Source organism: Panthera uncia, assembly GCF_023721935.1.
Source record: "Panthera uncia isolate 11264 chromosome D3 unlocalized genomic scaffold, Puncia_PCG_1.0 HiC_scaffold_8, whole genome shotgun sequence".
Lineage (NCBI taxonomy): Eukaryota > Metazoa > Chordata > Mammalia > Carnivora > Felidae > Panthera > Panthera uncia.
Window position 1 is genome coordinate 13,476,597 of NW_026057586.1, and position 14,345 is coordinate 13,490,941.

The 14,345-nt window shown below is 46.7% G+C and overlaps 1 protein-coding gene across 2 annotated transcripts in view; it reads left to right on the plus strand.

The window, feature by feature from the left end:
* Window positions 1–12,934, plus strand: part of BCL2 (BCL2 apoptosis regulator) — a 177,052-nt gene extending 164,118 nt beyond the window's left edge. For both annotated transcript variants that reach the window (XM_049620258.1, XM_049620259.1), the window contains one exon: window positions 9,885–12,934. In XM_049620258.1, coding sequence (XP_049476215.1) covers window positions 9,885–10,019 — 135 coding nt within the window. In that variant the 3' untranslated portion in view covers window positions 10,020–12,934. The remainder of the gene's footprint in view (window positions 1–9,884) is intronic.
* The last annotated feature ends 1,411 nt before the right edge of the window (window positions 12,935–14,345 follow it).

The window sequence follows — 14,345 nt, forward strand, 5'->3', positions numbered from 1 at the left end:
TTATTTTCATTCTGTGCCCTGCTCAGGAAACAAGGAACCTTTTGGGCTTCTCATTTTCTGCCCTCCCTAGTTCCTGAGGGCCCCTGCCTGATTTGCATCCTCAGCTCAATTTGCATCACAAAATACACCAAAACTGCCCTAGACCAACTTGGGGAGGCGGGCAAGTTTTGTTTTTTGTTTTGTTTGGGTTTTTCATCTCCTGCCATTTCTCTAGCAGGTTTCTAGTTACGTCCACATGACACTTAGATTAGGTTTCATTTTTATGGCGTTGGCCTGGGATTCAGCCGGCCCCTCCTCCCTGACACAGGGTCTCTCCAAGATCAAGCCCCACTCACTGCAGATGGCTTTGGGGGGCTGCAAGCCTGGGAGATGGAGTCACTGCATGAGTCGTGCTTGAGTTTCTCAAGCAGACAGCTGTGTGTCCTTCAGCTCTGTGCTCCATGGTGGTTGGGTGTTTTGTTCCCTTTCCTTTTCCCCCAAACCCGGAATGAATATTTTGGGAGTCAAGGCGGGTGAGGGAGGAAGAGCTATAGGGGACCGAAGCTGGCCACTGCCAAAGCAGCTCTGATCTGGAGACGGAACCCTCAAGACTCATTCAGCACAAAGTGGCTGCAGAGGAAATCCTGCCGAGCCCATGATAAGGGGGAAATGGAGTCACTTCCTCACCAGCTGCTTTATTCAGGTAGAAAAAGTCCTCACTTCCTCGCGTGTGCTCTGCGGGCCACCACTCACAGAACCCCGGGACAGCTTGCTTCCCCTTTTGATCTCAGCCAAAGTTGGAGTCCAGAGAATGACTGCCTCCTTGGCTTCAGGGAGAGCTCTCGTGTCTGCTTTGCTCCCCGCCCCTCCTCGCTTCCTTCTTTCTCTTTGTCCCACCATCTTCACTCTCGCCTCGCGATGGCTCTGCGGACTGAATCGGGAATCGGGAATCGGGAACGAGCTCATACCACTTAGTGGAATGCAAGCTTGTTACCGCGGGGGGTTTTATGTTCTCCTAGATGTCCACCAACAGCTCGGGACCTTTGAGCATCCCCCCTCCAATCCTGTACAACAGGCCCCAACCTGCCTCTCTTGCCAGCGTCCAGGATTATTGCTTCTTTACCTCCAGGCAGCATTTCCAAAGCGTGCCTTCGTAACACAGCAGGAATCTCCCTGACAGAGGAATCAATGGTCAAATGAGTTTGGAGAATGCTGCACACCTTATCCCTGTCTTGGAGACTCAAGGCACACAGCTAGAGATGTTATTCAAAATATTTAACGACCGATATGGAACAGACGAGGACCAGTCAGATCCAATGCTGACTTAGGGTCTGGTTGAACATCACCCCTCACAGGATGATGCCAGATACTGTTGTGGGGCCTGGGGGGGCGGGGGGAAGCACTGGATTTTGTTTCAGCCTGCCATTTGTTAGTTCTTTGAACACCGCCCTTTTAAAAATATCATCTATTAAGATACGTTTGGAAAACCTGCTCTACAGTGAAAGAAACCCATTACTTCAGTTCCAGAAACATTTGCTGAGCGCTTAATAGATGACAGACAGAGGCTCCAGGGATCCAAAGATAAAGAAGATGTGGTCCCTGCACCTCCAGGTGCTAATGGTTGAATGGGGGAAGACAGACATGTAAATAGATCGTCCTCAGATTATCCAGTGAACCAGGAATAGTTGAGGATTATTTAGCTCAACCTAGGGGATTAGAGGAAATGATTGCACTGAATCCTTGAATGAACCAAAGGTAGTTTACAAGGCAGAAGCGGAGCAGGAGAGCTAGGCTGGGGTCAGAATATCGAGAGCCTCAGGTGCATGGTAAGGATTTTAGACCTAAGCGTGAATGTGACAGGTTTGATTCTGAATAGATCATTCTGGGGGCAAAACAGAGAGGAGACAGAAGAGCAGAGCACAAGGCTGGCGCCGAGAGACCAGATGGGAAATGATAATGGTAATCCTGGGGAGAGAAAGTAATGAGGATAGAGAAGTGTGTAGGTGGTCAAATTGGTGGTGCATATACTGGCCCTGTCTGATCCCCTGGACCTTACCACTAGTTTGGGGCTCCTAGCTTGGCCTCCAGCGATGAGATACGGCATGTACAGCTCTTCCTGCGAGGGCTTTCTCTGGCTTCTAGAACCCACCTGTCTGTGTACACAACTGGCCTAAAGTGCTGGGGTATTGACTTCTTCATTGGAGCAATCCTCAGCCAGTGAATGGAAGGAGATGGCGTACAAATACCCCAGCTCCCTCACCCATTAGTGGGATATGTTCTGCCCCCAGTTTTCCCGGCAGGATTAAGCTTCCAGGGCCAATAGCAGTTACCTGCTTGATAAGGTAATTTCATGGCTGCTTTCCCACTCCCCTTCTAGTTTTCTGGGATCATCTCCCAGATAAACTGCCAACACTCAAATCTTCTTCTTGAGGAAGACTTCTTGGGAAGTCTGCTTCTTGGGGAACCCAGCCTCAGACTGTGGGCTTCACCAATGAATTGGTGAGGGGGTGAGAAGGAGGAAAACCTCTAGGGGACACTGAGAGGGTAGGTTTACTTGAAGCACAGGCATGCAGAAGGCAGGAAAAGAGACAGGCTTGCTTGAGGGGGCTGTGATAATTCCAGTTGGGGACAGGCTAGGTTGCATTGTTACTTCTAGTGGGGCATCACAGAACGCCACTGGAATAGGAATCTGCTAGGCCGAGGAGTAGGTGGGTCTGGGTATAAAGATTTCTGAGACAGCATCAGAGGGATGGTATTTAAGAGCATGACAGTGGGGACGCCTGTGTGGCTCAGTTGGTTAAGTGTCAGACTCCTGATCTCAGCTCAGGTCATGATCTCACCGTTTGTGGGTTCTGCACTGATGGCACAGAGTCTTCTTGGGATTCTGTCTGTCTGTCTGTCTCTCTCTCTGTCTGTCTCTCTCTCTCCCTCCCCGACTCGTGCTCTCTCTCTCTCTCAAAATAAATAAATAAACTTAAAAAAAAAAAGACCGTGAGAGTGAAGGAGTTTAGTCAAAGAGAGAAGATAGTCCAGACCGAAGCCCAGGGAGCACTGAGTACCTATCAGGGTAGGCAGAGGAGGAGGTGCCCATGAAGAATCATGGCAGAGAGGAAATTCTCCAGGATGCAAAGATTTTCAGTGGTCTCTGTGTCCAGAGTGTGAAAGTACTCAGTAGATGCAACCTGAGAATCATCCAGTGGATTTAGCCACAGGGAGGGTATTGATGGACTCTGGAGGGTGTTTTCAGAGGCACAATGAGGGAAGCAGCCAGGCTGAGTGGATTAAAAATGTGGGCAAGAAGGCAGCAAATGAGGGTGGGTTTAGTTGCTTATCCAGGAAGGCCAGGAGAGAGAAGATTATGGTTAAAGTAGAACAGCGTCAGCCTGGGCATTTTGAGGAGATCTGAATGTTTATATGCCAAGGAAAAAGAGACAGAAGTAATGATGGGGGTGAAATTGTAGTTGAGAGCATGGACAGTAGATGGAGAAAGGTTCCAAAAACCATGGGAAACATTGGAATCAGGGTGCAGCGTGGGAAAGCACAGGGAAGGACAGATAGGGTTGTAATCAGTGGGTGGGCCAGGACAGGAAGCCTTGGTAATTCTTGCCCAGCGGCCCCAATTTTCTAGGAGAAGAAGAGGTGAACATCAGTTGCTAAGAGGTAAGAACACTTAAGAAAAGTGGTAGCTATTCAGAATGGTCATGGAAAGGAACAGAGAAAAGATCTGACCCAGGGTAAAGGAGGGCTGAGTGGTTTCAAGAACTCACTGAGTCTGGGAGCACCTGAGTGGCTCAGTCGGTTAAGAGGCCCACTTCAGCTCAGTTCTTGATCTCATGGTTTGTGAGTTTGAGCCCTGAGTCAGGCTCTGTGCTGATAGCTCAGAGCCTGGAGCTTGCTTCGGATTCTGTATCTCCCTCTCTCTCTGCCCCTCCCCATATCACGTTCTGTCTCTCTCTCAAAAGTAAATCAATATTTTTAAAAATTAAAAAAAAAAAAAAAAAACTCACCGAGTCTGAAGACCGTGAATTTAGAGCAGCAGTGGTCTGCATTGTTGGGTAACTTACTTCAGGAACACTTGGAAGGGGTGAGGCTGCTGTGGAATGGAGTCAGGGTTGGACACAGAGGAAGGTCGGGGATGGGAGGAAGCATGTTGAAGGAGGCAGGGAAGAGGTGCTCCGGGAGGCAGATGAACCCACTGCTGGCCAATGTTCTGACCCGTTAAGCGCAGGAGATAATAAACCCAGCTTCTACCCTCCTCCACCGCCTCGTATCTGCTTACCAGTGCATACGGTAAGTAATCTACTGTATCTGTCTAGGTTTCATTTGCCTCATCTACAAACAAAAGGGCTGATGTCTTTACTTGGCATTGTTATACCAGTGCAGATCTGAACTTCCTTGGAGGTTCCTTTCAACTCAAGGTTTTGCCATTACTAGGGTTCACCTTTTTCTTTTCCTTTTCCTTCCCTAACTTGCAGGCTGTCATGAAGAAGGGTGTCCCCTGGAGACAACATTATAAAGCCATGAAAAATAGAAACTATCAAAGACATTCTATAGCAGTGTTCGATTTCCTGTCGGCACTATCTGATTTCCTTTTTACTTTCCTCTTACTGCTGACAGGACCGTCTGCTCTGTGCAGGATACAAAATGGCAGCATGCTTTGGTTTCATTGACTTCAGATGTGCACATAGAGACATCATCCCTCACTGGATTGGAAGCTTGTTGAGGGCAGGACGACTTTCCCCCTTAGGATCGCCCATGACCATAGAATGTCTATATCCACAGTCAGCTCAAAGACTGTGGGATGTAGCTGAATTTCTAATTTGTTCATATCCAACCAGGCCATATTAAATTTTCCCTGAGGCACCTGGCTGGCTCAGTCGGCAGAGCACGTGACTTTTGATCTCGGGGTCATGAGTTCGAGCCCCACGCTGCATGTGGAGATTACTTAAAAATAAAATCTTAAAAAAAAAAATGTTTCCAGTGTTTAAGGAGATCTGCAAACCACCACGAGTCAGGCCCGAACTTGCAGACGTTGGTTTAGCTGTTACTTGTTTCACTCCAAACTATGTTGGGAACATCTTTCCTTGCCAGTAAATACAGAGTTCAATTTTTAATGGCTGAACATTATTCCATTGTATGGATGTGCCATAAGTTTACCTAACCAATCATATTTTCAGACATTTCAGTTCTTTTTACGTTTTACCTGTCATAACCAACCTGTGCATTTTATTATTTTTTTAAGATGAATAGCTAGGGGTGGGATTCATAACAAAAGGATAATATTTTTAAAACTTCTGATATGCATTTCCAACTACAAATACAATTATCTTTACCTGGGGGGTCCATCAATCGTGTAAGACTGTCCGGGGCTCCCACCCCCAGCCCCCACCCCACCCTCTTCAGTAGAACTGTGTTTTTTTCGGTTTTTGCCAATCTGACTCCTCTGTATCTTAATATCATTTTATTTGGAATCAGATTTAAATGAAACGTCTTGAAGGGTACTGGAGGGAAAAGGAAAATTTGGAGAGTTGCCTCAAGGGAAGGGTGGGTGTGAGAGAGACGGAGAGACAGAGAGATGGAGAGAGATAAAGAATCAGGTGGGAGAGGTCCCATGACCCCACGACCAGTCAAAATGCAGGAAGGCTGAGGACACTTTTGCGGTCCCCTTGCTTGGAGTCTTGAGTATGATCTGCTCCTGCCCACACCCTCCTGGCTTACTTCCAACTGTGCAGCAAGGGTCTGGGGTCGGAAGTCTGGCCTTCCGCCCTGGTGGGCCAGCTCTGGGTGGAGCTCGGACTCAGACCATCTGTGGCCTCTGAATTTGAAGCTGGTGGAGAAGCGGTCTACAAAAGAGCACCCAGAGCTGGGACCCTGCTCGTGTCCTCTCTGAGGGGAGGGTCAACTGAAGGAGAAAGGCTACTCACCTCGGAACCTGCCACACACATCTCTGAAATCTGGCGGTGCCCCCGCCCCAGTCCAGACCTGAGCAACAGTTGTTGTGGTGACCCCGAAGTGCACAGACGGAGACTTTGTCCACATCACGTGACGATGCCTCAGGTTTTCTTTTTCCCTCTTTGTTGCTTTTAATACATAAAATGAGCATGTGTTTATTTAAAACAGCTTTCAACCTTAAACAAATAATGACAGACTGTTCAAACAGACTTCGGAAATCGCCCTAATCAGGATGTTTGAAAAAGCAAGAAGACTTTCTATAAAAGTAGCTTGTGGGACCTTCAGTCCTGAAAGTATGGGTCTGCTTTGCCCTTTGCAATCGGAGGTGGGCAAACCTTGGGGGCCGGATCCAGTCGTGGGGGTCAAATGATGCCCCCCAGCCCCACACCCTGACCTAATAATTTCTGAGGAAGTATAGAGGGCCAGCGTATTATCACCTCCCATCTTTGACCGGAACACGTCATGTGCCTATTTGTACATTTTAACTCCTTAACTTCTATAGAGATGACCAAGCATCTCCGGAACCAAAAGCTGACTCCTTGGAGGGAGCTAGTAGATTGCTCCTGTGAAATGGCGGGCTCAGTAGACACTCTGAAGGGCAGAGCAGGTTTGCAAGAGGGCAGACTAGCAAACAAGTTAATACGGCCACTTGTTCACATTCGAGGCCATGTTTGCAAGTGGCTTTGAGTCGCCTGTGTTAATCTTCACAACAACCAACTTTATGGGTGAAATAAATGAGGCCCGGGGCTGGATAACTTGTTCAAGGTCATAAGCAATAAAATGTCAAAACCGGGATTTCACCCAGACCTTCTCCCCTAAGTTGAGAGCCATTCCCAGTCACCTGGGGCTGAGTCAGCGACTCAGTGTTTATTCTTTGGGTCAAGAGATGCTACTGTGGCTCATCCCACTCTAGAAATTATGCATTTCTTTATAATGCACATCAGAAATGGCCCATTAGGTCCATTAGAAGCACGGTTATTTACACGAGGGGATGGTGGTCGGGAGAGGGAATCGTTCAGCCCCAGAGAGGTAGGGATATTTGGAGGGGCATTTCTTCTGCTCCCTGGTATCAGTAGCGTGCACCAGGCAAACAGGGAGAAGATGCCAGCCCCAGTTTGTCTCCGCTTCCCCCACATTCTCGGGATGGCTCTGCCGCCAGAAAGGTCAGAGAGCAAGGGGCTTAGTCTGTTTCATATTCTGCCAAGGAAAACCCCATTGGTAACTAGAGGAAGGCTGGACCCAACCATGGACCCTCTCGATGTCAAGCCACATTGTACACAGCCCAGGGCCGGGCCCTGAAGGCTGCCAGGCGTCATCTGGGAGGTTCCAGCCTGCCCATCCCTCAGCGAGAGCAGCATGGAAGGGTGGGCTGTTAGGTGTTTGCAGCTGTGTCTGTGGGATCCTGGGATGCACTTTACAAGAAGCAGAGTTTCTCCTGCTCATAAATCTGTCCTGACCCCTTCCTGCCCCATTTATCCCTGATTATATACAGGGAAGGTATGTTCCTTAACAAGCATTCGTGATCGTTACTTCAGCTTTGTGCTAAGAACACTAAACACGTATTTCATTTATGTCTCTTGCCTTGCTTTTCTAAGGCTCCAATTTAGAAAATGCCAACAATAGAGCAGAAAAGAAGAAAACCCTTGCGCCCTCTCCTGGTAGCAGTTGATCTAGTGCATCTGAAAGTACAGTGCACCCACTTGCTGGGGACCAGTCACTTGTCTAAGGCTAACTAACTCATCTTGTGTTAATCTGACCCAAGCTGTTGACACGCTAAATGGACCATTAGGTTTTCTGTGGTCCGTGATCAGAGTTTCTCCTAACCCTTCACCCACGTGAAGAATGGGCGGGTGATTCTTTATGGTGGGGACTGTCCTGTGCGTTATAAGATGGCGCACAGTGTCCCTGGCTTCTCCCCACTAGGTGCCAGGAGCACCCCTACCAAAAATGTCTCCAGACATTGCCTAATGTCCCCTGGGGAGCAAGATTACTCACTTGAGAACCACTGCCCTAAACCCTTCTCTGACTTCCGTGAATGGTGTTGCCGATCACAGGGCAACCAGGGAGGGAGTGGGAGTGCCTCATCACAAAACCTTTGTGCCTGTGGGGGGCAATTTTGATGACGGATCAACTAGGTTCACTTCTAGGAATCTGTCCCCCAAAAGCAACTGAACAAGTAGACAGGAACTTATGTACAAAAATGTATCATAATATCGTTTACGACCGCAAAAGTTTCAAATAGATAACCGGTTAAATCAAGTACAGCATATATGCAAAGGAATACTATACAGTCATGAAGAATAACCATGGAAATCTATATTTAATAACATGGGAATTTCCCCCCAATGATGCCTTAAACTCTCACCTTCAGGACTACTCCTAAGATTCCCAAAGGTTGTTACAAACAGAGGGAATAATTTCAAGTAGGCAGGGTAAGCATCTGGTGAAGCATTGGGCCAGAGACCAAACTCGAACCAGTGATTGAATTCAGAAAACTTTAAGTGCTAGTTGAACAAATACTCATAAACACCTACGTGTATCAAAACCATGAACGGCACTGGAGAGACAAAGCTGGTACCTGGTTCCTCCGTGCAGTACTTGCCCTTCACAGATAGAAACACTGAACATTGTCACAGGCACCTCCACCCAGCAAAGCCAGAAGCGTTGGCATGTTACCGTCTCACGTGATGAAATCGTGTGCTGTGATGCCACGTTATTGGGAGTAATGTGGAACTATGTCTTGTTCTCTTCATGTCTGAATAAATCACACCAAGCAAAAAGAATTTCTCTTACCGTTTTATACATTCAGATATATTAAGAGAGTTGTCCAAATACTCATTGGGTCCAACAAATGTCCCCCGACAAATCTGAGAAATGAGCATCGAGTGGTTGATCCAGTGTGAAACAATCCAGAGAATGTCGTTATGACGTACTGCAGACCCGACTTAGATGCAGCAATAGGAAGGGAAGATAGGAGTCGTCTTCTTTTCTCAGGGACCTGGGTCTGCAGTGACGCGTAACAAACTGACCAGAAGTGACCACGCGCTTTGCAACGTGCACAACTCGAGTTAAATGCAGGGTGGTGGTCATCCAGCCCGGCCTCTCCCGAAAGAAACCCCGTGACAATTTTTTTACCCAGGGAGAACTCTGTTACTTTGGAGCCTAGGCATGCCACCAAGGGAGGCCACCCTGTGTGTGTCCACCGCACCAGCATCCGGACAGATGCTGTCCGGATGGCTGTGAGCCGTAAGAGGACATCAGCAGACCGAAGAGCACCAGTGCGCCTCTGGGTTGGAATCCAGTCGCTGCCATTGATTAGACAAACCCCTTAGCCTCTGTGTTTCCTCCCTCCTCCCCCAGTTTTTCCCCCCTCTTCAGAACAGAAGTAAAATGACTCCATAATATTGGTATGAAGGATAAATCAAATGATGCATTTGAGACATTTATTACAAGTGCCTAGCATACAGCAAGCATTCAAGAAAGGAACAGACTCATACTCAGTGTTTCTCATTATTTTTAGGATTGGCCATGCTAGCTAAAATTGCAAAGCCTCCGATATTTGCTAACAGCCTTTGCCATTTTATTTTTCTCCTTAGCACTTAGGAATCTCGAATACACTCTAGGATACATTTATTTTGTTTACTGTCTGTGGCCCGCGACTAGATAAAAGCTTGGTGAAGTAGGAACCTTCAGTCTACATCACTCACTGCTGTGTCTCTGTGGTACCTGGCCCGTCAACAGGATCTCCACGACAACATCTCGAATGAAAGTAAAAAGAGTGGGTCTGAATCACCGCTCCGAAAGAGCGTTTTACTTTTCCCTACGCCCTTCTGAAGGTGCCCCGGTCCTCTGGCTGGATGCCACTCTCCCTGTAGGCTGGCACCCTGTGCTCTCTCTCTCTCTCTCTCTCTCTCTAATTCTGTTTCTTTTGTCTCCCCTTCTCTTCCCCGCAGGATGCCTTTGTGGAACTGTACGGCCCCAGCATGCAGCCTCTGTTTGATTTCTCCTGGCTGTCCCTGAAGGCCCTGCTCAGTCTGGCCCTGGTGGGGGCTTGCATCACCCTGGGTGCCTATCTGGGCCACAAGTGAAGTCAGAAGGCCTGCCACAAACAAATATGCAAAAGGTTCACTAAAGCAGTAGAAGTGTATGCATCGCCAGTGATGTACCATGAAACGAAGCCGTGGTCTCTTAAAAACAAAACCTAAAACAAAACAAAAACAGCTTTCGGGCTCAGCGTCGAATCAGCTATTTACTGCCAAAGGGAAATACCATTTATTTTTTACATTCTCAAGAAAAAAAAAAAAAAAGATTTATTTATTTAAGACAGTCCCATTGAACCTCCTGTCTTTGGAAACCCTACCGCCAATTGCCAAGCCCCACCTGGGCAGCTCCACCTGGCTCTCCTGTGCCTATAAACACGGATTTGTTTTCCATGTTGTTGGCTGGACTGACTCACCATCTGAAGAGCAAACAAACTGACAAAGGACTTGACTGTTCCAGAAGCCGGCTGTTGGAAGTTAGGAAGAAGGTGTTCATTTTCCTTGCATTTCTTTGCCCTGGGGGCTGCGATATTAAGAGAAGGAAGGCGCTCGGCGAAGTCCATTCTTCCTGGCCCGAAGAACAACACACTTTGCATATGGTTCACATGGTACAGACCCAGTGGGGAGAAAACACTGGGGAACTTCAGATGGACTTGGTACCCACCAAGATTTCCACAGCGAAGGACAGTGATGGGGAAAATGCCGTTAAACCATAGGAAAGTATTTTTTTAAGCTACCAATTGTGCCGAGAAGCATTTTAGCAATTTATCCAATAGCATCCAGTACCTTAAGCCCTGATGTGCATATTCATACATTTTTGGATACACTCTCCCCCCCACCCCCAATACTGGCTCTGTCTGTGTATGAAACCGAATCCTCCCGAATGCGAGGAAGTGAACGTTTCGGTGACTTATCCAGAAGCATCAGGCCGCCACAAGTGCCTGCGTTTCCCTAAGAGGCCACAGTCTGAAGCCCTGCCTTGCCCCAGCTCGGAGGCCCCGTCCTGGAACTGAGCCTGGGCACTCGCTGGCCGGCTCCAAGGGTTTTAAACAGAGCAGTGTGGTCTCCGAATGTCTGGAAGCTGACAGAGCTCAGAATCCCACTGTCAAGAAAGAACAGTAGTCGGCCTGGGCCTGCGGCCCTGGGCCCTCCAGTCGGGCCCTTTTCCCTCGTGGAGCGTGCAACCTGGAAGCCGAGGCTCTTAAGACGTTGATCACCGTGGAGGGGAGGAAACAGAGGCACTGCGCCTTTCCCGGCAGAGGGAGGTGGCCATGCCGCCACCAAAAGGAAACCGGGGGAAGGAGACAGGTGCAGCGCGTGTGCGGAGTGGCCGCCGCGCATGCGTACTGGCTGCGCAGTTGAAAGCCAGGCTTTAAATGACTTTGGGGAAGGTCGTAAATCCTAAAGAAAGCGTTGAAACGAGGTGTCATGGATTAACTGACCTATGTCTATGGGATTACGATGTAAAACATTATCTTGTCATTGTAGTTTGGGGTTTTTTTGGAAACCTGACAGAGGGAGAAAAAAAAAAAAAGTTCCAGGTGTGGCATGTGGGAATTTATCTGTACCTCCTGGGGCATTAAAAAAGAAAAAAAGAAAAAAAAAATGTCAGTGGTGAAAACTCTAGAGACGTAGTAAAGAAGTGAAATCTCCAGCTAATAAACTAGAAAATATTTTTTTCCAGTTTAGAATCGGCTTTGAGACATTTATGGAGTAAATGTGGCATTATTGCATTATATACCATTTATCTGTATTAACTTCGGAATGTACTATGTTCAATGTTTAATGCTGTGGTTGATGTTTTGAAAGCTGCTTTAAAGAAATACATGCATCTCAGCATTTTTTAAAAATTGTATTTAGTTACGGCCTCTACACTATTTGTTAGCAAAAATTACCATCTTTCCATTTGGGGTTTTTGTCTCAATTCTTTAAAAGCATTTCTGATAAGGAGAGAGAATCCCTGGGTCTCAGCGACGTGAAAACCCCCTGGAGCGTGCTGGCCACTGAGGGAGATTGCTTCAACCTAGTTATGTGCGTTTCCACGTCAACAGAATTGTTTATTGTGAAGGACGTATCTCTTGTCCCTTTGACCTTGTTCCTTGAAGGTTTCTTAGTCCCTGGGCAAATCAGAATCTAACTCATATTAGTTAGGACGACATCCATGTTTGGTTAACCCCATGAGATTCATTCAGTTGAAAATCCAGATGGGAAATGACCAGGGGATTACATTCTGGCCACGCTGGTTTGATCTTTAGAGGGTTGCTCTTCGTGGTCTGTTTTGACACAGATCCATCCAGAGCGCTCCTGCCCTCCTTCCACAGGGCCCGTCCCATGGCTGTCCTTCAGATTCTTCCTGAAATGCAGTGATGCCTGTGCGCCACCCTGAGAAAGCAGGAAACCCATGGTATGAAGCCAGACCTCCCTGGCAGGCCTCAGGGAACCGGATGATCAGACCTTTGAATGAGTCTAATTTTTAAGCGAAATACTATTTTCGGAAAGGTTTACATTGTCAAAAGCGATGAGTATGGAATATCAAATCCTGTGCTGCTATCCTACCAAGATCATTTTCGTGGAGTCAATTTGCAGTATGCTCCAAATAGCGAAATCCTTCAAGCTGCTTTCGAAGTTAACAGTGAAGAACATGGACATTTTTAATATAAGACTGTCTTTTGTTGTTGTTGTTGTTGTTGTTGTTGTTGTTATTGTTCAAAGAGGATTTGAAGAGTATTCTAAAGATGTATATATATAAAAAAAAAAAAAAGGTCATGGGGGCTAACTTCTGGCTGGTTTTCTTTTGCTGTGGGGTTTTGGTATCTGGTTTTAATGGTAAATGTGCCTGGCCACCTGCCCCCAAAACCGTATAGTATCGTGGCTTCACTTGCTCTAAGAGTAGTTGTTGCATTTTTCTTGTTCTTAAAAACATGTTAGAAGCAATGGACGTATATAAAAGCCTCAACTTGTCATTTTTTCTTCTTTCCTTCAATGCCTCCATTATTTCGCGATCAGACAACAGAGAACCGTTCCCACCTATCTTGTGTTGAGAAGGGATACACACCTGAATTACTGGTTTATATGTTGGCCAAGGTCAGGGTTAAAGAGAGCACATACATTTTCCGAATTGGGATCCAGGGCTCTAAAAAAAAAAACAAACAAAAAAACAAAACAAAACACAAGGACAGGCGTGCCTGCGTGGCTTAATTTGTTGAGCATCCGACTCTTGATTTCGGCTCAGGTCATGATCCTAGGGTCAGGGATCAAGCCCTACCTTGCACTCCATGCAGAGCATGGAGCCTGCTGAAGATTCTCTCTCTCTCCCCCTTCCTCTGCCCCTCTGCTCCTCTCCCCCACTGTGCTCTCTCTTTCTCTAAAAATTAAAAAAAAAAAAAAAAAAAACACCACAGGGGGCATCTGGGTGGCTCAGTTCGTTGAGCATCCGACTTCAGCTTAGGTCATGATCTCATGGTTCGCAAGTTTGAGCCCAGCTTCAGGCTCTGTGCTGACAGCTCAGAGCCTGGAGCCTTCAGATTCTGTGTCCCCCTCTCTCTCTGCACTTCCTTCGCTCGCACTCTGTCTCTCTGTCTCTCTCTCTCTCTCTCTCTCTCTCTCTCTCTCAAAAATAAATAAAAACACTGAAAAAACCCACACAAGGTGAAAAGCACCCAGGAACCACCTGGGTCCTCCTGAGCTCTCACTGCACAAGCACTCTGAAGGCTCAAATGACAACTGACGTGCTGCACAGCACACGGTTCGTCTCAGGTGTTGCAGTGGCTGAAAAGTCTTGTAAGCTTAAGATTTGAAGTAAAGTCACATTGCAAATTTAAGGAAGCGCCTTGCAAAAAACAAAAAAACACCCCAACATTCTCTGCCTCAGCTGACTTCTCCCTGCATATTCAGATCTGACCTTCCTTTAGATGTGACTTTTATTTCATTAGTAAAGGTTTATTGTTTATCATCTAAGGACCTAGTCCTGGCCCAATATGGGAAATTAGGAAGTGATTGTAAATCAAGGAGTTAAAATAATCAGGATAAAATGTAAATAAGTAGTTTATGTTATAATGAAACGTATGCTAAAATGACTAATTTATAAATGTGAACTTCAATGCTAATTTCAATTGTACTTTTAGGGCAGTGGCTGTTTTTATACTTTCTTATCACTTATAGTTAGTAATGTACACCTACTCTATCAGAAAAAAAAAACAGGAAGGGCTTGAAATATAAGCCATTCTAAGGAAATTAGGGAGTCAGTTGAAATTCTATTCTGATCTTATTCTGTGGTGTCTTTTGCAGCTCAGACAAATGTGGTTACACACTTTTTAAGAAATACAATTCTACATTGTCAGGCTTATGAAGGTTCCAATCAGATCTGTATTGTTA